The following is a 26,132-nucleotide window of genomic DNA, read 5'->3' as shown; positions in this document are numbered from 1 at the left end:
CTTGTTTGAATATTTATTTATTTAAACCTTGAATTTATATTTATTAAGACGCTTTGAATTTGGGTTAAAGATGGTGCAGAAAAAGGTTTATAAATCTTTATCACCTCTCAGTTATGATTAGGGAGGGTCATCCATTATTCATCGAGTACTTTATGGTACGAGCGACGGGAGGATATTCATTTTTTTAGTTGTATTGTATTTACGCGGGTTTTCCATGGTCTTATTATAATTATTATTGTTATTATATATGTATTAGAGACCGGGGAGGATTCATTAGGGCTCTCGTTGAGAGATGAAATATTTAGACAAGAGTGAAGCCGAGGCTAAATGCCATCTGTGCCTCCAGTGTTCCCTGCAGGAGTCGAAGTCAATTTCTGTTATGAGTCTCGGTGTTTGTGAAGGAGGAAGAGGGGGGGGCAGACAACAGGATGGTTCAGCAAAATGCCAGCGACATGCTGTGCAGGACTAATCCATAGTGGCAGTGGGATCCACGACGAGAGCCAGAGTCACGTCCTCCTGTGAACCCAGGAAACACAAATCACTACTCATTATCGGACGCGCTAAACAATTCATTAGCTCCCGACCGGGCGTCCACATAATAAAAAGAAAGAAAGAAAAGGCTTTTATCAGATCTTTGTGATCGGGAAGTCGGACGTCATTGGCCAAAGAAAGAGGAATCTACTGGCTGATTTTAAACGCATTCTCTTTTTTTTTGTTTTTAAGTGAATTGGTTTTCATGACCATTTGTCACGCTGGCAGGTACGCAACACCCGAGGGACTCTCTCTCTCTCTCTCTCACACACACACACACACACACACACACACACACACACACACACTCAAGATGGTAAAAAGAAAATGCTTGTTAGCGTCAATGACAGCTGCAATATGATTTAAATGTAGTGGGAGCTCAGCTGCTCGAGTGCAGGAGGAGATTCTTTAAAAACATGTTTCATGTGATGATGTGAAGGGAATTCAGTCTGAATTTTGGGAATTTGGATCTTGTGTTTCTTGTTGTTTATTTAAATTTCATTTGAAATGTTGAGTTTCACCCTTTTTTACACATTTTCATTTCAAATTCAGCTTTGAATTATTTTGGATTCTGGCAAATAAATCTGTTTTTAGGTCAAAACAAATGTTATGTATGTTATTAGCGTTGTAATGATTTACAGGATACCAGCATGACACACGTGTTATTCCAACAATCCCAGAAGTTATTCTTAGTTAAGGTGCGTAATACGAGATTGGGAACATTTGTTTTTCTTGATAACAGCGCTGAAACTCGGATAACAACACACACAGAGGGAAAAGCAACTTCATTACTCCAATATATCTTTATATCACAAAGAGTTGCTGTGATATTACGTCTCTGAATGTTGCACATTGAACCTGCAAATTATTTGTAAATGAATATAATAATAAGTGCTAATAATATCACTATTAGATTTAAGACACATTACTAAATTGTCTCATAATCCCACAATGTTGTAGTTTAGCATCGACAGTTTATTATCTTAGTGTTTGTAACAGCTCGATCGGCAGGCAGAGCGTCGGTTAGAAATCCGACAGAGAGAGAAGTGTCACCCTGAGAAGAGGTGACGCTTGATTGCGCCGGAGACCGATCGGCGGTTGATGCTCACAAGAGCGTTTGATTTGACGTCTCTGCTTCAACGCTCAAAACTCTCCTCTGCATTCAGATCCAAGTCCTTCCCACGACCTGATCCACATCCCCGTCCTCGTCGGAGGCTCCGGTGACGACTGATAACTGACAAGGCGTTGGTGTTTGTCTGATAACGGCTGTTTGAGTGTGATCTTCAAAACATGACTCAGCACTTTCAGAAGTTCACAGCAGTTTATTTTTAATATTCAAAGTATTTGGTGAAAATCATGACCAAAAATATTTTATACTAAGTCAAATGTTGCCATCTTGGATTCTTGCAACCAGTGAAGGAAGTGACCATATTTGGACTGTGGAGGAGCGACGGGTGGATCTGACGGACACAAGCAACCTTACTGGATCTGGATCCATGTGGATTCTGGTGTGAAGCTGTTCACAAAGTTAGCTTCTATAATTCAAGGTTCAACTTTACAGCCAAGTGTTAAAGTCATCTTAGTAGCTAACTAGTGACCTATCAATCAGCAAGTAAGCCCCGCCCCCTAAAGCATCCTCTGCTTTCTGGTCTGGTGGACTCTAAATGGACCATAATGTACTAAATGAACATCATGCTGGATTGAAGAAGACTTGAAACTAGAGATTGAGACCAGAAACTCATAATGAGCTACTAAAATGACTTTAACACTGTAAAGTTGACCTTGAATTATGAAGCTAAGCAACTTCACACCAGAATCCAGATGGATCCAGATCCAGTAAGGTTGCTTCCTTCACTGTTTGCAAAAATCCAAGATGTGTTCTGAGCAACTTTCTCATGAGAAGTAAAAGCAACCAGTTAATAATATACAGTATATATATATACATGCATATCTCAACATCTATGCCTTGTTTTTCCTGAGTTAATCGTGCAGCTGTGCGATCGCTGCGAGACAATAATTGTGACTGTCTGAGAGGATAATGACTCATCATGTTTCTCCGATCCTCCACTTCAACTCTTTCTGGATGCAGGTGCACCGGTGAAGTCCTCGTTGACCTGATGAGTGCGACCCGGTGCTCCCGAGTCTTTGTGATTGCATGATGACAATAGAGCTCTTAATGGAAAATGTGCGTCGGCTTTCTTTTTATTCATTTATTTATCACCGCGCTCCACTTTAACTAAAGATGGTCGGGATTAACTCCTCCACTGTGTTAGTCGTTACTCCCCGTTTTTTTTATAGGGAAGTCAAGTGAAATCACTTAGTTGGCGGATAGATAAACTAAGAGAGAGACAGACAGACGGACAGACAGACAGATGATCTTTATTGGATAACAAAGCAACTTCTACATCATATCTCATGTTTATAAAAGTCTAAAAAATAACACATCTGATTCATTCTGCAGAGAAAATAACTATATATAAAATCACAGTTTTCTGAAAGGAAGACATTTATTTTTTAATGCATCCCCGTCGAACGATCACACGTTTTTCCCGCCGTTATGATCGTTATGTTTCTGTAACGGTCGGTGTGCTTTTCAAACAGCACGTTCTCTCGCTGCAGTCAAATTTAATGTGCACTGACCAGATACCTCTCCTTTCCTACACTGCAGTGTGTGTGTGTGTGTGTGTGTATTACACGGGGGTTAATGTCCATCAAGAGGGGCCAGTGTGTGTGCTCCGGTGATCATCAACCCGTGGAAGCTCACCGCCTCTCTTGCCCTCCCTGAGTCCCCGCCGTCTCCCCCGGCGACCGGCGGGCTGAGACGGGAGAGTGCTGCAGGTCAGAGCGGCGAGCTGTAATTATTTCCTCACTTCATTAAGTGCGAGTAAACCATCACGCTCAGCACCACGGCTAATGCGGCGCCCCCTGTGGCATTGTAATGCTCTGTAAATGAATGCCCCCTCTGACAGCCACCGAGCAGGGCAGCAGATTACTGCTGGGGGGGGTTCGTTATCAAGCTCCAATGACCCCTCGCCACCCGAATGACCCCTCGCCGCCCGAATCCTCTGATGCCTCGTAAGGGCGCCGCATCATTGACTCATGAACTAAATGTAAATGCTCCATCCTCTCTGACAGGCGACGCCCTCTTTAACGGCTCTAACTACCTGCTGGCCGACGCCGCTGACTTGTTTTCCCGTTTGGACGTGTCTCCGTGATGTTTGTTTCCAGGTGAGACGACGGTGGAGGAGACGTACGACAGGATGTTTACCGTCACCAGCCGGGTGAGATTCTCCGTCAGCAAAGAGGATGATGGAGTGCCGGTGGACTGCATCATTGACCACCCGGCCGTAAAGGACCTCCTGGCTCAAAGACACCTGGAAGTGCTGTGTGAGTGATTCAGGACCACTTTGGACAAGTCCACGTCGGCACCAAGGCTCCACATAGACGAGGACTAGGACTAGTACTACTAGTACTACGAGTAGGAGCAGTACTATGAGTAGGACTAGTACTAGTCTCACTCTGACATATATATAAAAATTATAATTATATGGACAAATGAATCATATCAAACACTTTGAGTCCGACCAATGAGAAGAGCCTATAGGGATTTACATCAACGGCCACATTTATGGGAAATATATATGGAAGCATATTATTCACACGAGAAAAAAATCTGTCCAGTTTTTCTCAGAATTACAACAAAAAATGTTTGAATTGAAAAAAATCCTCTTTTTTTCTGAATTAACGAGATAATTATCTACAAATTACATTTTATAATATAAAAAAATTGGCTCTGTTTTTCTGAATTCACAATAACTATTTTGGAATCACGAGAAAAGTTTTTTTTTTTAATTTCTGAATTAACTAGATAATTACCTCTGAGTTTTCCAAATGTTACGAGATAGATATAGATAGTTTATATAGATAATTATATCTTATGGGGCTCTTCTTCATGTAGAACCAAGCTCTATAAGTTCACTATGGAAGTTATTTACGTTCACGGTGAATGACTTTATTCTCATTCCGAATTCGAAAATGTCAGCAGATCACCAGCAGCCGCTAAGTTGAGCATCACTGTATGTTCGTCATCATATAAAAACAACATATAAATATATAAACAACAACCAGTGCTTGGGTGTGAAATGATGTTTTAAACGCTGACTGAAGAGCTATTACCAACGTAGCGTTACGCTGCTAACCACCAGGAAAAGGTTGAGGCAGCCTTTTGTTGTCTGAGCAGAATATTAATTCTGTTTCTTCAGGTAGCGAGCCGTTTGCTCTGACCTTTAGGAAGAAAAAAAGCTTGACTGAAACCACTTGACATTTCTGCTAATCTTTGGCTTGCATAGATAAGGAGGAAGAAATAAGTTTGTTGTTAGCTACCAAATGTCTACTCAGCACGTAATCGTTTCACGCTAGGCTTTAGCGGGACGGAAATTAAACGTGTAATAATAATATAATCCTCCTTTTCCTCTTCAGATAAGCCAGATGTGAAGATCGTGGTGACGTATCCCGACGGTTTAACCCGAGAGGGCGACAATCTGGATCTGACGTGTATCGCAGAAGGAAAACCGCAGTGAGTAACCACACACACAGCGGGACAGGCTTCTACGATATTTGTCAATTGATATTATTTTGTTTATACTGTCATCATCGTAACCCTACAGTCCTCATCGGATCAACTGGCTGCGAGTGGAGGAGGACGTGCCGCCTCACGCCGTCGTCACCGGATCCGATCTTTACATCGAGAACCTCAACAAGTCGTACAACGGCACGTACCGCTGCGTGGCATCCAACGCGGTGGGCGAGGCCTACGACGACTACATCCTCTACGTGTACGGTAGGTATTCAGTTAGCTTCTACGTCATCAGCCTGTTATATATCAGGAGGTCAACTGTCTTCGGCTGCTGTCGCAGTCCGGAGGGATTGTATCGCGACTGTGAGGAAACAGAATCCCATTTCACTCGTACACGGATGTTGGCCGTTAGCGAGCCAACATATTGTTTTTTAGAGGTTCTGCTTGGCTAGCTGTTTCCATCCGTTTCCAGTCTTTATACTCTTGGCTAAAAAGCCCAAAATCTCCAACTATTCCTGAACAAAACAAAGCACACTCTGACTGTTACAGCATGAAACTGATATGCATTCTGGGTAATATAATAACTCTCAGCTGGATAGTTTTGTCCTGCTTCTTCTATAGAATTTAAACAGATTTTTATACAAAACAAACAGCAGCATATTTGTACACGTAAGCCACATGTATTTAGTATGTCTTTATATCTTATGCTGTAGTTGTTGTAGTATAGTGTATTTTCCGACGTATTTATATTTTGTCATTTTGTAGATATGTATCCAGTGTCCAAACTGTATATTTAACTGTTGTTTTGGATAAACGTCTGCTGTAGCAAAAACAATTTCCCAGTTTTGGATAAATAAAGTACATCCATCCATCGCAATGCAACAAATAAAGCCAGAAGCATGAAAACAAGGGAGTGAATTCACGAAGCAACAATCACACATAATCGGAAAAAACATGAAACTTTTTTTGCAAACAACTTGAGCATCTTTGCACTTGAATCCCCGAGCGAGAGAGAAAAGCAGCAGGTAACCGTTTGAAGTCTTGAACTTATTTAGAAAAATCACACAACGTGACGTCGGTGAAGTACACACACTCTCCTCGGACCCTAATTCACTATTTTGGTGGCTGGCGGGGGTGATGAAGATGAGCGGGGAATAAATGTGTAGCAGGTGCAGCCCATTGTTGGAGAGTTTAGCCGCCTCTCCTCGGAGCGCTTGCTCCCTGCTGTTTAGGAGAGCATTTTATATTTTCACTCCCAAGTTTCAATTTGTTTCTGCTCGTGTGCCAAGAACATTGCCTGGCAGTGACCGAGCCCCAAATCAGGAGGGGTGAGTCTGTTGTATAGAGGCTCTATATCTACAAAAAATATCCTTTCTATGTTAAAATGTTTTTACCAGGCGGCAATCTCCAGTTTAGAAAAAGTGAAGCCAAGATGAAGTGCCTTAAAGCTGCATTCTCTCTGCTGGCCACCAGGGGGCGACTCCTCTCTGGTTGTTTAGAAGTCTATGAGAAAATGGTCCTACTTCTCTCTGCTGGCCACCAGGGGGCGACTCCTCTCTGGTTGTATAGAAGTCTATGAAAAAATGGTCCTACTTCTCTCTGCTGGCCACCAGGGGGCGACTCCTCTCTGGTTGTATAGAAGTCTATGAGAAAATGGTCCTACTTCTCTCTGCTGGCCACCAGGGGGCGACTCCTCTCTGGTTGTATAGAAGTCTATGAGAAAATGGTCCTACTTCTCTCTTGATGTATTATCTCAGTAAACATTGTAAACATGAGTTTATGGTCTCAATCTCTAGTTTCAAGTCTTCTTCAATCCAGCATGATGTTCATTTAGTACATTATGGTCCATTTAGAGTCCACCAGACCAGAAAGCAGGGGATGCCTTAGGGGGCGGGGCTACCTGCTGATTGACAGGTCGCTACCACGCTACCAATGCTAGTTAGCTACTAAGAGCTAAATGTGACCTTGAATTATAGAAGCTAACTTTGTTAAACCAAACAACTAACTTTGTTAAACCAAATTTGGTCACATCCTTCTACTGGTTGCAAAAATACAAGATGGCAACGGACAAAATGACGAGGCTTCAAAACGGCAGTCCACAAATCTGTCTGTTTCCATCAAACATGGTCTCATTAGGAGGAGACAGGACTGTCTTTGTTGGAAACATCCCAACCCTGGTGAGAAATCTCATCCCATTCACCCCAGAGATGCCAATCGTCGGATTCGGCCTCTGAAACCAGCTAGCGTATTTTAGCTACGTAGCTGAGCTGCAGAGCATTTAACGCTGAAAGCAAAGGCGTTGCTGAGAAACAGACTAGTAGTGGACTCGTTGGATTCAGGATGGAGAAATCTGTTTTTGATTAATAATCAGCAAGCTCGTTGACAGTCATGAACTGTGGGTTAAAACAACAACAACAACAGCAGCAGCAGCAGCAATGTTTTTGTCTCACTGGCAAATGTTGATGAAGATCTGTAATGGCTGATGTCAATGCCATGACACCAACTGTGAGTCGGATTTTAACAAGGTCTTTGTAAGATTCTTCTAGTTCAGAGAAATAATAGAAAACAGGAAAACATGGCGTGTTGTGTCTGCACGGCTTTGTCCCAGTAACCTAGGACTGGATTTCTACACTTGGAAACTTTTTAATTCGGCCTCCTGAATAGTTTTTTCTTGACCGACGGGTGTTGCTGATGTTTTTTTGAACTTGCAGGAAGAATAAACTGCGTATGAATGTATTAGACGGCGAGCTGAAACGCGGTAGGACGGCACTCATCAAAATCTCTCAGCTGCAAAGTATTCAGAGAAACACGAAACACGCTCAATGCAAAAGAAGTCGCACAAAGTTAACGGAACAAAAAGAGATTTTCACAGCGTCGCATCTCCGATGTTGATGCTTTTATTTCATTTTTTTCTTATTTTTTATATACATTCATGTTCTTAGATATTGCTTTTATGATATTCTGAGATACAAATATTATAATATCGAGATGACTGATGGGAGTTTAATGTCCTGTGGTCCAGAATTTTAAAACAACAAACTAATCCTTTCTACCATCAGCATATTTGCCGTCAGCGTTCTTCAATTAGTAATTTCCACAAATCCATATTTTTTTTTAAGTTCCATTAAACGCTTTTTTCCTCCGGTGTTCAAAAACACTGGAAGCGCGATGAATCCGGCTTCACCGTAATGAGACACGGGAGATTGTTACCAAATAAAAAAAGGTGCTCATAACCACGTATAATTATGTCTGCGACTCCCACTCCTCTTTTTTCTGGATGATTTAATGCCGAGGCGAGAATCCGCGTTGTGGTCCTCGTGAGAGTTTCTTGCCCCGGACTAATCACGTTCCCTAAACCGCTTTAATTGCTGCATTTCTGCAGCAACGGTTATTCCGCCTACTCACTTCTACATTTCGTTTTGTTTTGCTCCTATTAAAGCCGTCACACACCTTTCAAAATAAAAGCCTTTTGTCTCACCAACCACATGCAACTAATAAGCTTTATAGCTTTACTTTTTAATGAGTTGTTTCTGGTATCGACAATTTCATTTGTGTAACTTATTATATTTCGTGATATTATCAAGTAAAACCATAATAACTATTTGCCAAAGCCTTTCTTCTGTTTAGCACGAATTAGAAAATATTAGCATGCTAACATGCTACGCTACTGTGGTGACAATGAAAAACACTTCAGAGAGGAAGTCCCTTCCGGTGTCCACCATTTCAAAATAAAAGCCTTTTTGTCTCACCAACTGCATGCAACAAATAGCATTATTTTTCAATGAGTTGTTCGCTTCTTGAGAAATTTCCTCGCGGGTGTTATTGATAGAGCCGAGCCGAATTGTCCATCAATTCTCTCGCCGCCCACGCCACCCCTCCCCCACGCCGCCGCCGGTCCTCTGGGCTCGTCCTATTTCAAAAAGACTAATGACCTTTCACGGCGTGACAGCCCGGACAGGTGTGAGGCCGATGTAAATCCATGTCAAATCAAGTCCTATTGTGTTGTGTGCATTGTGGGAGAGAAGGCTGAGCGATGCTGCATCTCTCTCTCTTAGAGGTGACCTGTCTCACATACGTTTACCGCCAGCGTTTAGCCCACGGCTGTCTGTCTGACCTGCACGACAAGAAGCCAAACGTGAGGTTCAACCTGGTGTTTGTTTGAGCCGACGGACTCGTGGGTGAAACTGTCCTTGTGAATCACACTGATTTCATCAAACATGCAACACAGTGAGTAAGAGAAATTCACGAGATGAGCCACAAACATCTCAAAAAATTCAAACTTTGAGGAGAAAAGAGACGAAAAGCAACAATCGCTTCCCTGCTGTTGCGTTGGCAGGAGGCTTTTAAGCTGGCGTAGATAAACAATTTCTCCTACATTAGTTCACTTTGTGGTTAGATTTTCTTTTCATATCAAAAAAAATCTGCTTACTGAAAATATGGCCTCTTCAAAAATAAATAAATAAATAGAATATACACTCATATTTCCGAGCCCGGAGTCATCCAGGCTGGAAATTGCCCGTGGAGAATTCGTGTCTTCCTGATATTATTCTACGTGCCACATTCTAGCCCGGCCTTTGTGAAGACCCTCTTCTTCCTTGAATGGCCAATTTCCCTCTCCGAGACACTGACATTTCAGCTATCAGACCGCCTTCGGTCACAGGGAAAGAATTGTACCCCCCCCAAATACTGTCAGAGCCGAATCTCAGGCCTCATACCCCAGATACCCCCCTACCATCGTCAACACCGTCGCCGCCATACACTCCATCGCCAGCGGCAACGCTGTCCTTGATGTTGTATCATTAGCTCCGGAGTGCGTGGTCCCCCACTGCTGGCTTTTGATGGAGTGCAGAGAGTAAAGGTATGGAGACCGCCAGCCAATATCCCCCCGCTGCGACGCCCCCCCCCCCCCCCACAGTGAGGGGTCCAGCTATCTACCCCCCTCATTTGCACCAGACCAGGCAAATATATTCCTCAGCCCTCCTTAGTGACGCCGAATACCTGAGTTGCACATCCATTTTGGTCTTTGTGATTATATTGTTGAGGGGGGGTCAGTGACAGGACTAATCAGGGCGGCGTGGGGGGGCGGAAGGCTGCGGCGGGAGACCATCAGACCACCACCAAGGTTTAATTTGCAGTTTGACTTAATTATTGGGAGCAACTGTGGAAAAATAGCAATACTGTTTCCGTGATTAATGGGAATTATTATTCATAGCAAATTAGAAAATTGATCCAGAAAAAGAAATAACAGCGCCAGCAGCGTGTAATATCACTGACGTTATATTTGGGTTTTTAATGACACCATTGGATATAGGTCTTTCGGATGGACTGGCATAAACTTTTTTTTTTTTTAACAGACGTTCGTGGTTCCCAGAGGATACAGGGGAATAGTTTTGGTGATTCCCCCACTCGCTTTGCCCCTTGCGCCACCTAACGGAGTGTTATAGTGAAATATCTTTTCTATCAGATGGATTGGCCTTTGTACAGACATTCATGGTTCCCAGAGGATACAGGGTCATGATTCTGGTGGTGATCCCCCCCTCCTCGCGTGTTTATTCAGCTACTCTTTTTAGCAGCGCAGGTAGAGAAAGAAGGACCAGTTAGCATGAGTAACGTAACATCCTGGTACTGAACACACAGCGAGACATCTTGTCTTTCTAATTACGTATTTTCAACAGGTAAACATAAAAATGCGACTTTCTTGATGTGCAAAATTATCTTAATTCTTAATTGAAAAACACCGTACGTGTTAATCAGGGGCGGGACTTAGCACCTCTCTATACCTCCTAAACATCGGTGTGTTAACATACGTTAGCGTGCTACCGTTAGCATTTAGCTCAAAGCTCACCGCTGCATTAACTCATGTTTGTTTGTTATTTTATAAACTAGCGCAGCCTCTCACCTTCATTGACTTATGTCTACTTTCTTTACTCTTGTCTTCCTTTATTTCTTATTTATTTTTTTACTCTTTTCATCTAGATGCTCCCACTACTCTCCCCACACCCACCACCAACCCAGTCAACACGCAAGGTACTGTATGCCCCACTACTGTCCCTCTCAGCAACCGTGTGTGTGTGTGTGTGTGCATGCAGGCTCGTACCGACGGCTAGCAGAGTCCGTGGTCGGCCACTTTTAATCAGATATGGCTGCTGACGGGTGTCATTGAGGACAGACGGCGCCGCCGCCGCCATCAGAGACACCTGTCATAGGCCCTTTTCCTGTCACATGTTTGATCTGAGGAGAAAGAAAAAAACCTAGAGACTCCGCTTCACCATTCTGCTATCTTATCAAGCATCTGCAGCGATATCTCAACCCGGCTCATCCATCATATTTAACGGCCTTTTACATCTCGCCACAAAAGCCCCTCACATCTCGGCCGAAACACATCAAGATCTATTTTTCCTCAAAAGTCGTCTGAGAATGAAGGAAAAAAGGCATTTACAGACAGAGGCAACCTTTAGGGCATCATCCATACACACTGTACTCTACTTTGATTATGCTCTGTTGCAACAATATTTTAATAGTTCCCGTTTAAAAAAACCCCAAAAAACGCCATTATTTCAAAAAGCAGCGCTCGGGCACGACAGCTGGAGAGGCAACCTTGGGAGTTGACATTTGGATATGCCAGAATGTGACATTTCAATACAAAAAAGAAAAAAAAACTACCCTTAAAGAATAGATCGCTTTATCAATAGCTGCTTTAGAGATACGGCACTTTTACCCCCCTTTGTCACAACTACTCTGTATTTCACACAGTCTTCAAATAAAATGTGGAGTGGCGACACGCGAATAATAACTTTGAAGCTCGGCGTGAGACTTCATCAAAAAGCAGACGCTTTTTCTAATATGGCAGCTTTCAGATATCATTCATGCAGTTTAATTAATCAGAAATAATTGGCTTTGGAATGATTTCTTTGTGTGTTATGTATTAATGTATTTATGGAATGGGGTCATATTTCCTGAGGTGGTTTGTTTCTAACCTGTGACAGAGCTCTTCTCCATTATAACGTCCTCATGTTTGAAATTTACACTCAAAACATGTTTGGTTTTTCCCCGTCTCACTCTCAAATGGATTCATCAGCAGGATGCCGGCAATCAAACTGCATGGATATAGCCTCATTTCAGCCCTCTCTCTCTCTGGGTGTGGCTGAGTCCAACAGGAAGTTGTTGTTTTTGCAGAAGTATGCATTACTCTGCATATTTCCTCCTCTAAGCTCTTCTCCTCACGCAGCCGTCACCGTGGGTTTTTTTCTCCTGCCGTAACATTCCAGTCATTTCCAGAAGACGGCGGCCTCGAAAAGCGGATTTACGGTTATTCATGCGCTACATGCTGGGAGGATGTAATTGAGCTTTCTTGCAGTTCACTACTCTTCTAAATACCCTGTCACAAGGGCGACGGTAAGCCGGCTCGCCGCAGATTGCTTGGCACCACCTTAATCAGCATAAAAGCACAGTATAGCATCCCCCCCTTCAATAAGGAAGTATACACTGTCTTATTCAGTCATTGTAAGTGTGAACCGGCACGGCACATATTCACCACCAGCTGGGATTCTTCTGTCGTAATCAGTCACCGAACCACGACTTTATCCTGATGTTTAAAGAGGGCCAATCAGTAGATCTGGGATTGCATACATTTCAGCGAAATAAGTAGGGGGCGGAGCTTACCTGCTGATTGAGAGGTCACTACCATGCTACAAATGCTAGTTAGCTACTAAGATGACTTTAGCACTTAGCTGTAAAGTTGACCTTGAATTATAGAAGCTAACTTTGTTAGCAGCTTCACACCAGAATCCACATGGATCCAGATCCAGTAAGGTGCCACTTGCTCCTCCACAATCCCAACCGGTCGCCATGACAACGTCCACTTCTGATAAACAGTCTTTTTACACCAAACATTCCTTTTTTTCTGAAAATCGAACTCTGATTTTCTCGTACAAATGATTTTCTCCTAGATGGGATCGTTTCCAGCATCACAAATAAAAGACTCCATGAGGTCTTTGTCAGTGGCTGTATTTCTTTTTTTTGGGGGGGGGCAGAGAGTGGAATTTACCCAGAATCCCCAGCTCCGGAGGAATAAAGAGAGTCTGTGGCAATAATGCTCCAGCTCGTCAGATGCTCAGAGATGATCCAAGGCAGGGACATGATATCCCGGCTAAGCCCCCCCTGTAAGCCCCCCCACCCCCCAGCTTGAGAGGAGCCAGAAGGAAAGACACGGAACAAGGACTCATGTTGTAGACTTGATTAAAAAGACCCGATGTTTCTGCAGATCTGCGGTTCTGGGGGAACTTGTTGTTTAGCATGCTACAGTAGGTCCTAAAAGGGACGTAAAAACTCAACATCACGGAGGCTTTGGGGGGCGATGAGTCAAGAGGGGAGGGGGGAGTTTTCTGAGGTCAACGGCCTTCTGCTTTACAGAGAGCACACGTTGTAAATTAACTGCCAACAGGAGCTTTACGAGCAAACATTACAGCGCACACGGATCGGCGTTGGCTGCCCGACTGCACCCTGAAGGGTTGCTAACGCTGCTCACCATCACATCCTCTCTTTTATTGCTTTGCTCGGCTAATCCTGGCGGGGATTTGGACTTTACATGAACACATACATGTGGTATTCCCTTTTATCTGTTCTGACAAACACATGGATTTATTTTTCATTGTGTTACATCATGCGACTTAGATGGTATTTCAGGGAGTCTGAATGTCGGCTGGTGTGCATGTACGTGGTTTTGTTGATCCGTTTGCCCCCCGGTACATTGTGAGGTCTCGGGGATCCGAGCCTTTCAACTCCACGTACGCTATCGAGTGGGTTCACTATTCAACATAATTAACCATTAAACATTATTTTTACTCTCACACGTATCGTTCCTCTTTGAAGAATTTCATTGGAAAAATGTAAGAATCATTTAGAAATGCTAATTACCCCCCCACCCCCCACTCCATCACATTTGTTTATGCTGATCCCCTGTTGAAATTGTGTTTTTTTCCGTTCCCTTCCTTTTAAACCGTTATTAAAGAAAAGGAAATATCGTAATGGTCCGTTTTAATTGGTCTCCGGGGAAAGTTAAATGAGCATTTCACTGCAGTAATGTTGTTTGTTTTTTTTCCCACGGAGCAGCAATAAATGATTATGAAAGCCTCCACTTACGAGGGTTTTTTTGGGGGGGGTTTTGGAGATTGAATGTTTTTACGTGCCAATAAATCCTCAATCGCGTTTTCGTGGGACACATGAGCGACTTTGGGAAAAGAGAGAAGTGATTATTTACCTTGAAAACACGACGAAGGGCGTCGCTTCAAGTGGAGACGAGTGTTTTTGTGCCGAACTCTCCAAATCTCTCAAAAAGGGACAATGAACGTCCACACAGGAGTTCAAGTTCGATCAACTCGTCGTTTTTATTAGTTGTAGTCAGACCTTGTTTTTTGCACATCTTTACATAACCCTTCAGGTTCTTAGGAGGACGTAATCGGTTGAAAACTTTATAAAGTTTACACACTTTATAAATATATAAAGTGGCAAATATGCAAGTTTGGAAATTTGCCACTTTATAAACTCGCAAATTTGCGACCTTTCATATGATATAGAATATTGCCCCCCTCTCTCACCTCCTTTTTTGGTATATATTCACATGTACATATCGTCGATGTAAACAAGTTGTTTGGTTCCACTAACACAGGATGTTTGCCGTAACTATGACAACAAGTGGAAGCTATACCGCTAGCATCTTAGCCCAACCACCACGATCAATAAACACACATAAGATGACAACATGGCCTCATATAAATAAAAGTTTAAAGTTTATTTATGGATAACCCCTTGAGACACAACAACAATAAGCATCAACATCATCACCCTAAGGACCTTAACGAGGCGTTGTCACGTTGGGATGATTCATTAGAAACATAAATGTACATTCATGGGAAGTTAGCTAGCACAGATGTATCGTAATAACTTCGTAATCGTAATAAATTATTGCCCCCTCTATCGGCTCCATCGTAGTTTCTCACAAAAGGACTCTGAGTCTGGTTATAGAGAGTCTGGTTTTAGAGTCTGCATCGGGATTCAGCTGAGGACAACGTGGCTATGGGGGAAAAAACAAAAGTGGATTTGTTGGAGATCTCATTAGGCCGACCAACACAAAAGCCACGGACGCGGTTCAATGCTGGAAAAAATGGCCGCCCGATTGTCCCGCCATGCCGAGCAGGAAAAGGTTACGGCGAGTCTATTCAGCGGCGGTTGACGGCTTTGCTCTTTCAATGCAAGAGAGTCATTGTTTCAATTATATCCACGTAATTACATCTATAAATTGTCATGTGTGTGTGAGAGCAGAAACTATTAAAAGTTTTTTATAAAGATGGGAAAACTGAAATGATGTTCCTTGTTATCAGCCGGCTGACAAGCTGGCAGCGCTGACATATCGTCTGACAGGATGCTCCGTCGATGACCAGAGAGGCAATTAGTCATTTTCCAGTCCGGAGACGGGAAGGTGGGACGGACGGACGGGGGGAGGAACGGGCCGGGGGGGTTCAGACACACGGCCATCAGTTACTTGGAAATCCTCTTCATTCCCCCATAAATCCCCGAGGCTGTGCACATCCTGTCAGGACGGCGGTGTGGGCATGTCAGCGACTCAGCGCTCCCTCGCCGAGCTGTTCCCAGATCTGCTTCATGGACAGCAGCCACCATCATCCTCTACTCAGCTCACATTCACATGGGAGAGCCTCAAAGGCTGCCATGATCACCCACTGGCATCTGGAGGGTTCGCTTTTATTCTCAGCACTGGGTCATATTACTAATATATATATATATATATATATAGATCAATTACAGATAAATTAAAAGGAAACAGCAGCAGAAGTCGAGATATTACTGTTTGTTCGACCCCGTCTGCCTCATCAATACATCCGTCTTATAAACTCCATCCAGCTGGTAACCAAAAAACAACTAAACACAACAACGCTAATGACATTTTCAGACAAATCTCAGAATACATGACACACCACTGCTCCTCGATGACGAGTGACCTTTCTGTTTAAACCAGCTTACAACGAGGCTTTAGACCTCCGTTATGCAACACGTCTCCTAATCTCCTCACACAACCAAAACCAGCAAACAGACAGATTCATAGGAATTCAATGAGGTTTTTTGTTTTGTTGTAATAACAGAAAACTGCTCGTCGTCTACTTAATGCAGGCAACAGGGAATGCACCGACCGTAACAGCTGATGCTGTCGGTGTTACGGAGGTTTGACTGTTTTTAGAGTCTTTTAGGGCCTAAACTTCATTTCTCTACCAGTTAATAATAAAAACTCTCAGTCGGTGTGTGGAGGCGGCGTGTTTCCTTGTGCATGTGTCAAAGGGAAGCCAGCATGGGATCAAGGAATACAACCTAACATGAATACAACCTATAACAGAGGTCATCAACAGGGGGGTCCAGGACCCCTAGGGGGTCCTCAGGGCTACTACAGGGGGTCCCCGAACTTATCTGATCCCAAACATTTTTATTTAAATATGTCCAAAAATACACATTGGCATGAATACAACCTATATTAAGCAAATATAAATCTTCCTGTTTGTTTACTATTATGTTGAGAAATTGTGATAAAATAGAAAATATTATTATTACAATTATTATTTTAATGTCTTAGCATTGTTTACATCATTCCAAAGTACGGTTATACATGGAACTAAAGGCTGCACTACACATTATTATTGGTTTAATAAGGAACATTATATGATATGTAATAGGGGGTCCCTCCATCGGGTCTCTATAGGCCTTGGGGGGTCCTTGGTAAACTCGATTAAAGCTTATTAATTATTCAATGTAATTTTAATTCACTTTTATAGACGTCCGAAAAACTGCATGGGACTTTTTTTTCTCCTTGGTTGAGATGTGAACGCCACTCGGACTCGGACCCCCGTCAACTCGACTTATTACGAACCCTCGCGGGCGTAGAAACCCCCCCCCCCCCCCCCCCCCCCCCCCCGCGTGTTGGGAGCGTTGCTAGTTGGATTGATGGGAAATTGAGCTGCTCTCTCATGCAGCACGAGAACAGTGCAGCCTGCCACTCCTCCATCACTCCCAATGTGCACAGATATAGACGGCTGATGAATGCCCCTGAACTATTCCCAGACTGGAAATTTAAAAGGGCTTCACATTTCTTTCTTTCTTTTTTGCCTTGTTCCACAGATAAATCTGGCTAAACGCTAGACACGATACTCCCTGACACCTGAGGCGGCGGCGTATTTCTCCACGGCGGGGGGGAACGCCGGGCGCCGGTTCGTCTCCAGACTTTCTGATGATTGAGCTCTCTAACTTCCACAAATGGGCTTCTTAAATCACAGCGTACTTTACGGCGCGTGAACTCTCGGTGACGGTATCTACTGTTTCATGGTGAAATAACGGCCTTAAAACAATTTTTCAACATCGATGGTTTTTCGAGGCGGCCGCGACCAACGAGCCATTTCGGGCTAAATGAAGCGCCAAAATGATCCTGTAACGAGCATAAATATCACAAATATATAGTTTATAACTTAGAGAGACGGCAGACTTGAATGTGCCCAAGTGAGAGATATTTAAAGGAATATTTCAACATTTAGGCTAATACGCCTTTTCACCTTCTTGCAGAGAGTTAGATGAGGATCATTTCTCTATCACAACAAAATACAAAATACTGCTGTTAATTAAGAGAAATTTAGAGTTGAAGGATTTTGTTGAAGGCTAGCTGTTTCCTCGTTTCCAATCTTATATGATCGGTCTCTAAATGGACTTGTCAGTCAGCAGGTAAGCCCCGCCCCCTAAAGCAGATAATACATCAAGAGAGAAGTAGGACCATTTTCTCAGACTTCTATACAACCAGAGGAGTCGCCCCCTGGTGGCCAGCAGAGAGAAGTAGGACCATTTTCTCATAGACTTCTATACAACCAGAGAGGAGTCGCCCCCTGGTGGCCAGCAGAGAGAAGTAGGACCATTTTCTCATAGACTTCTATACAACCAGAGAGGAGTCGCCCCCTGGTGGCCAGCAGAGAGAAGTAGGACCATTTTCTCATAGACTTCTATACAACCAGAGAGGAGTCGCCCCCTGGTGGCCAGCAGAGAGAAGTAGGACCATTTTCTCATAGACTTCTATACAACCAGAGAGGAGTCACCCCCTGGTGGCCAGCAGAGAGAATGCAGCTTTCAAGGCAGTTCAGCTTTGGCTTCACTCTTCAGATCTGGAGGTTTCTGCCCGTTACAGACACCGGAACATGTTAAACCTTTACTTTCAGTGTAACTTGAATAGATTTTTTTAAAAAGGACTTTGAATTTGAATTGTTTGCCAAAGGATGAGAATCTATTAAATAAATAGTTTACATAAAGCTGGAAAAGGAATTCAAAATAAGGAAGGAAAAATGTCATACATTAAACTTATTCTGGGTTTTATCAAGCTGAATTATTGGCAGAGGTTAGAGCTAAACGGTTCGTGGCTCATATTTCTGGGACAAACTGAACCGTTCACCTCCGTGGACAAACTTTCTCATTGGTAAACAACACGATGTGGCCTTTTCCTGTTTCCTCTCCGGTGAGGTCACGCTACGACGCCTCTGCACAGCGCTGTAGTTGATTCTGGCGTCCTAATGGTTTACCGGCTGACAGCTGCCAGCGAGGTATCACCGCCTGAGCCCAGACGCTTTACTGATCATGACAATTTTTTATTTAGTTATTTAATTTTTTTACGGTTATTGTCCTGTTTTTTTCCAGACTCCAGAGCCGGCGAGGGGGCACCACAGAAAATTGACCATGCTGTCATCGGAGGAGTGGTTGCCGTGGTGATGTTTGCCATCCTCTGCGCGCTCATCGTTCTTGGTCGATACTTCGCCAGACACAAAGGTAAGGGAAAAAAGGCGGTGCAATCACACTTGATCATGAACACATCTTAGAGTTCAAGTGGGTTTTTTTTGTGGATTGAAGGACCTGTTTACGACGGTGTATTAGGGCCCCTGGAGGAAAGAAAGAAAACGGAGCCAGGAGAGAGGGGGGCAATATTCAAAGAAAAACAAAGTGGCCAATTTGCGAGTTTATTGCCATGCTTACAACCGGCATTTATGCTAGCTAATGTCCCATGAATGTACATGTATCAGGTGACATCACCTCGTTAAGGTCCTTAGGGTGATGATGTTGATGCTTATTGTCGCTTTTATTTATATGAGGCCATTTTTTCATCTTATGGGTGTTTATTGATCGTGCGCGGTTGTGGGCTAAGATGCTAGCGTTAGCTTTCACTTGTTGTCATAGCAACGGCAAACATCCGGTGTTAGCGGAACCAAGCAACTTGTTTATATCGGCTATGTACATGTGAATATATACCAAAATAGGAGGTGAGCGAGGGGGGCAATATTCTATATCATATCAAAAAATCGCAAATTTGAGAGTTCATAGTGGCAAATTTCTAAACTTGCATATTTGCCACTTTATACATTTAGAAAGTGGCAAGGCATAAGGACCTTAACGAGGTGTTGTCACACGTGATGTATTAATTTGAGAAATAAATGCGTACATTCATGTGAGGTTAGCTACCATGAAGGCAAATTGTTAGCTTTCTCCTCAGAATATTGCCCCCCTCTCTCAGCTCCATATTTTCTTTTCCTACAGTGGCCCTGATACGCCGCCCTAGCTGTGGGCTAATTCCTCTGCTTTTTTTTTTTTTGGCAGGAACTTACTTCACGCACGAAGCCAAAGGGGCGGACGATGCTGCCGACGCCGACACGGCCATCATCAACGCGGAGGGTGGACACAACAACACAGACGAGAAGAAGGAGTACTATATCTGAACTGGACGGGGAGACGGGTGGAGGTGGTGGATGTCTAACTCTGATTGGTTAGGAGAATGGGGGGGGGGGGGGGGGGGGGAGTAGGACTGGCGTGGCCGACCTCCTGTCCGACCCTTCCTGGACCACGGGGGCCGATTCTGTACAGTTCAATTATTTTACAGACTATTTTGTGCCTTGTTCGATTTCTTTCCTTTCCGTTCTGGTTGTTGTTTTTTTACCCCCCTTCACGTTTGTTGGCTTGGATTTCTTTTGTTTTTGTTTTTTTTTCCCTTTCGATGTGATCCACCTCATCCTGTGTCGCCTTTGGCTTTTTTGTGAGATTAAAACGGGGGGCCGGGTGTTTGTCTATGTGCTGCAGCTATATAGCTTTTATCTCACGTACTCGGATCTGAGGAGCCGGCTCACACACTTCCTGTCTAGAGTCATCTCTAGAGTTCAGGAACTGAAGTCCGGCGCTCATCACTGATTGGTTTTGACATATTTCAGTGCAGATTTCACCTCCCCCCCTCCACCCTTTGAGGTCAGGTTCACTGTGTCAATTATTAATGTTACGGTCGTGAGTTTATTATCCTGCTCATCATAGAATGTATTTGTTCCTGAAAGTGAAGTAGGAGTGTCGTTGAAGTATCATCATCACAACCGAAACCTGCAGAAGTACGACCCGGTCCCTCGTGGCTTTCAAGAGAGCGTCCGACGATCGTATAGTTGTGTGGTCGGTCTAGTGTTTCGTTTAGGATATTGTCCAGTCCAACGCCATGACAACCGTGATGCACCGTGATGTTAGAGTTACAGTTTCTATAGAGAAAAACCTTCTTTCCAACTCTAGTTGGGCCCCATTTTAGCGGATGCGTCCTTTAAAGGGCCTTTTAAATCTGAGAAGGCCAAACCGTGCGGCCTCCGAAATGAGACGGTCCGAGGATTTCCTGTTTGCGCCACCTTTGTCACCTAGCAACCAGCTGAGAAGAAGAGCACAGAGGATGTAATTATTGTGATCTGATTAAAAAGGAGTCAGCGATCATATTTAATCCTTTTTTTAATATAATATATATATTATGCCGTATCTCCCGCTGCTGATCTACTCCAAGAAGCTATGTTGATTAAAATGCCAATCAGTATAGGCGCAGCAATGCATCTTGGGATGCGCTGGGCCGTGAAGGATCCATCCGTTGGATCCTCAGAATCCGGGAAAAGAAGGATAGCATCGGTAGCATTCAACGTTATCGGCTTTCTTTTGCATGTTGTTGGCTAGAGAAACATGGATACCAATTTGTCAGATATCAGATCATGAATACGCTTCTTGTGAAGATACAGCTAGCAGTTTAGCTTAGCATAGCTTAGCTTAGCATAAAGACTGGAAACAGGGGGAAACCGCTAGCCGGGCCCTTTCCAAAGGCAAAATCAGTACAAAGTACAAAAGTTCCCTACTCGAGTAGAAATACAGATAAAAGGTGTGATAACGAGATTAACAGCTATTTTAAGTCACGATTGTACTGATGATGAAAATTCACGATAAATTTTTGAGTTTTTGACAGATGTTTTTCATGTAAAAGTTAAATAAATTAGATAAAACATGTTAATTAGTGAGGCACTCGTAGGTGGATTAGTTGCCTTCGGACAGAGTCAGGCTAGCTAGGAGTTTCCCCCGGTTTCCAGTCTTTGTGCTAAGCTAAGCTAACTGTAGAATCATGTTTAAAGAGTGATATCGATCTCCTGGTTTAACGCTTTGTCAGAAAGCTAATGCTTGAAACTGCTCCTTAAAAAGCGTTGCCTCCTCTTTCCAAGCTATTTTCTGTCCAAATAACTTTTATTTTGACCCGTTGGACCGTTGGACCAAAAACATGTTTCTGCTGCATCGATCATAAAAATCAAACATATTAATTTGTTGGATATCGGTTCAGGCCACAAAATTTAGCCCATTTCAATATGAGCAAATATAATAATAACAGTGGATATTAATTTTTGAATGCCCACTGTGCTCCTCTCTAAATAATTGGTTTTGTTTTATTATACATTTTTATTTTCCATTATTGAGATTGAACTGTGTTCAAGGGAAGAACGATTGTTGTACTTTTAATGGCAGTTTTGCTTTCAGCGGTTATAAATATAGAATCGAGGTGTGAGAATAAACGAAGGACCTGGGGATTTAAAAATAAAATAAAATCACTGCTTTCCTGTCTTAGAAATCCTCTCTAGATATTCTTTATTATATTTGAGCATGAAGACATTCAACAGCGGCAAACATGAGTCGGTTATATTTCCTCGCTGCCGTCTGTGACGTCTTTGATAAACTTTGAGGGCCGACGGCCTTCACAGCTTCCCAAAGATTTGATTTTTTGGGGGGAAAGATCATCAGCCTCAAACTTTCACACAGGAGCCGTCTGTGAACATTTATTTTTATATATTTCCCCCACAACCAACACAAATCAGAAGATCCCAGCCACGTGTGCAGATTCACGTATAAGACTAAAAAAAAAAAAAAAAAATGTAACCACTGCCTTAAACCCACCTCTTGATACTTATTACACAGAACAGGACTGAAGGATTTAATTTAGTGCCTTGTTTGAATTGAGGCAGAGTAACTCACAGTACCCTCATGTACACTCTTTACGGTATATCTTGTATATTTCTGTCCTTTCTACTCATTGAGTTGTCTGTATTCAAGCACCGTAGACTTGCATCACAATTCACGACCTGGAGCATAAAAAAAAAACTAAAAAATGTAAACAAAAAAAACAACAACAAAAAAAGCTGGAATGGGTTTTAAAAGTATATATTTCCTTGTTCATCAGGGTGGTGCGGCAGCTTCCACTGACTAGAATGTCGTATGCCAAGATGTAGTATTTATTGTCCTGATTAGCGAAAAAAAAAAAAACGATTTCTATTTGGTAATTATTATTTCTTATCTCCCCCTTCACTTTTGTTATTTATTTGGATATCTTTAAGGACGAGGCGAGTGACATCACAGAGGAACGCAGTACGCGCAGCGATAATAAGCTACGATTAAAATAAAAGGAGATTTCTTTGATATTTATCTTAAACGGATATAAAGTGCTGCGTTTTAATCGAGGAACCTAAATCCAATTATTTTTTTTCTCTTTTTTGTTAATTGTTTGAAATACTTGATATTTTAGTAGTTGTTTTCACTCTCTCAGGTTCACGAGTGTTAATAGTTGCTTTTTTTTTTTGCATCTCAGGTAGAATGCAAATTAAAAATGGCCCCCAATTTTATATATATATATATATATATATATATATATATATATATATATATATATATATATATATATATATACTGTAGTACCACAGCTGTTTGAACAGTGAAGAAATCCCAAGATGTACATGTTTTTTTCCTCCTTCCTCGGTTGTACATGTTTATGTGTTCTCAATATGGTGCACCGTTACAGTAAAAACGTTAAATATTATTTTGCATAGACCTAGTTCACAAAGAAAAAACTAGATTTGTTAAGCAGACGAAACTTATGTACAGTCAAGTGTCGACAAAAAACAAACTCACGATGACGATGTTCATGAATCTTCTTCTTCTTCTTACACTTTGACACTTTGCTCATCGGTATCAGTTATTTCGTGATTATGGGACGTGACCACCGACGCTCGTTTGCATTCAAGTCAAATTCACGCATACATTTGAAAAGATGGTGTATTTCCTTGTGACATGATGTTTTAATGAATGATGTGTAAACATGTGTTGGATATTATGGATGAAGCTCATGTTTAAAAAGCCTGGGGAGGGAGGGGGAGGGCGGGGGAGGGGTGGGAGGAAGAAATAGTGGTTTTGTTGTTGATTTTAACTTTCTCTCTGTACCCAGGTGGCATTTCTTTTGTGTAGTGAAGAGGATGTTTCTCATATGACCATGCATATTTTGTATTGGTTCACACCAACATTTTTACAAAAGAAAACAACAAAAAAAATCAGAAGAATACTTGTCTTAATAAAAAAACAAAAAAAGATATCAATGTTTAAACTGCGTTGTTGTTATGACTTGATCCTTAAAAAACAAGAAAAAACATGCTTTTACTTTGAAGTCTCTCGGAGAGGCCGACTTTCTTAACTCCTATTTGTTTTTTTAAATCAGCCAGATTAAAAAAACCTGCTGAGACTCGGAGAAGCAGCCAAATCTGATCTCCCATCAGCAGCATAGAAAGTGTTTTTTAAAAAGGACTCGGAGACTCCCGGCCGAACACGTGGACGACGTCGGCGGTTTTGACGAATGACTCGGCGTTTGGAGGGACGACCCCGTAGTTCATAACCGTAAGCAGCTCTGTCATCGTAACTCTGTCAGCCTCCGTTTCCCATTACTTTAAGTGATCCATTCAAGGTTAAAGGTCAATAACATTATTCAAACTTTAATGGGAATAGTTTAACCTTAGAAAGCAGCCACTTTTCTCCCGCACCCACACAATCACTGAAATAAAACGCTCTCCTCCAGGAACGTTAAATAACTGCTTGAATTTGATTTTCTTTTTGATATGATTTTTTTCCCTCCGAGTTTAAACTCGAGCTGCTGTTTGGAGCTGCAGCGTTTAGAAAGTAGAAGGCTGATGTTTCAGTTAGATAATATACTAATCCCATTTAAACGTTCAATTTTAATTTGGAATGACATGTTTAAGTGTAATTAGCGACAATGGGGGAGATTGAGAGTGAACGAATGTCTGAGCATGGTTTGTCTAGTCGGTAATTGATTGATTGAGATTGATGGCATGTAGCATTTTGGCTTCGCCGACGTGTAATTGAATGATGTGGGAATAAATAGTTGGTGAACAGAAACCTCCCCCCGTGTTCCCGACCACAAAGATTCTCTTATTTATTGGCTGATTTAGTTGTTAACCTTTAATCTTGTTGCTTTGTAAACTACCGTTTTTATTTCCGACAGCTTGCAGCTCGCAGGCTTTTTTGCCCAGAAGATTGTTTTAATATTCCATAAAGAAGGTTTTAAAACAAACAAGAAAAACGCCTCCAGCTAAATATAAATATGCCTGACAGGATTTCACAACTACTTAATTTGAATTTCTAGGTCGGGAAAGAAATGACCCCATGAGATGATGTCAGTCCCCGTTTATTGATGACTGTTTTCAAACTGAGATTTACATGAATGTGGATATTGTTTCCATATATTATTTTTGATATGATTGAAACTGAGACTGTCTGGGAAGACTTCTTTGTTATTGTAACTAAAGATGATCGTCTAATCTTCAGTATGACTTCATGCAGTTACTCATACGTTCATACAGAGAAACATTATTGTTATTTTATTTCACTGCATCAGTTACTTTTCCTTAAACACTCGGCCCTCGCCCACTAGCAATCTGCATTAGGGAACCCGGCCGGCGGTTCTAACAAGTGAAGCTTAACCTCAAGTGCCTTAAACATGCATTCTCTCTGCTGGCCACCAGGGGGCGACTCCTCTGTGGTTGTATAGAAGTCTATGAGAAAATGGTCCTACTTCTCTCTGCTGGCCACCAGGGGGCGACTCCTCTCTGGTTGTATAGAAGTCTATGAGAAAATGGTCCTACTTCTCTCTGCTGGCCACCAGGGGGCGACTCCTCTCTGGTTGTATAGAAGTCTATGAGAAAATGGTCCTACTTCTCTCTTGATGTTTTATCTCAGTAAACATTGTAAACATGGTCTCAATCTCTAGTTTCAAGTCTTCTTCAATCCAGCATGATGTTCATTTAGTACATCATGGTCCATTTAGAGTCCACCAGACCAGAAAGCAGGGGATGCTTTAGGGGGCGGGGCTTACCTGCTGATTGACAGGTTACTACCACCACATTGACGTTTACATTTAGCAGATGCTTTTTTCCGGCCGGACCATCTACATAAACAAAACACAGAGAAGCTCCGATTACAACACACACAGAGGGAACACACATTAATCTGCTTTATCTTTAATTATTCAATTGTAGCACCTTTAAGTAAAAGTATTAGCTTAAAAATGTACTTCAAGATTTATATTTTGTATTGTGTATATATAAGTACAGCTTAAAGTTCTGTTCCCCGGAGACTAAACTCCACAAGTTTGTGAGAGAAGTTAAAACGCAGGAACAAATTTAAAAAACGGTGTTAAGCTACATAAACTAGCGTTGTTCTGTGTGAACCACATGACTCAACTGTTTCACCCACTATGAATAACAAACACCTGAAGCTTGCGATAACCACGACGCAGCAGAAATCTGCATACATTTTAAAAAACATTCAGAGGAAG

The 26,132-nt window shown here is 42.4% G+C and overlaps 1 protein-coding gene across 3 annotated transcripts in view; it reads left to right on the top strand.

Moving 5' to 3' along the window:
• The window catches only part of cadm1b (cell adhesion molecule 1b), a 118,590-nt gene extending 96,858 nt beyond the window's left edge, over positions 1-21,732 (top strand). For 2 of the 3 annotated variants that reach the window (XM_084019528.1, XM_084019529.1), the window contains 6 exons: positions 3,760-3,918; positions 5,011-5,107; positions 5,199-5,371; positions 11,084-11,134; positions 18,839-18,967; positions 19,790-21,732. In XM_084019528.1, the coding sequence (XP_083875654.1) occupies positions 3,760-3,918; positions 5,011-5,107; positions 5,199-5,371; positions 11,084-11,134; positions 18,839-18,967; positions 19,790-19,908 (728 nt within the window). In that variant the 3' untranslated portion in view covers positions 19,909-21,732. The remainder of the gene's footprint in view (positions 1-3,759; positions 3,919-5,010; positions 5,108-5,198; positions 5,372-11,083; positions 11,135-18,838; positions 18,968-19,789) is intronic. The other variant, XM_084019530.1, reaches the window with a different exon arrangement.
• The last annotated feature ends 4,400 nt before the right edge of the window (positions 21,733-26,132 follow it).

The sequence above is a fragment of the Eutrigla gurnardus genome (assembly GCF_963514095.1).
Source record: "Eutrigla gurnardus genome assembly, chromosome: 10".
NCBI lineage: Eukaryota > Metazoa > Chordata > Actinopteri > Perciformes > Triglidae > Eutrigla > Eutrigla gurnardus.
Note: the sequence above shows the minus strand (reverse complement) of the source record. Positions and strands in the feature narration are given on the sequence as shown.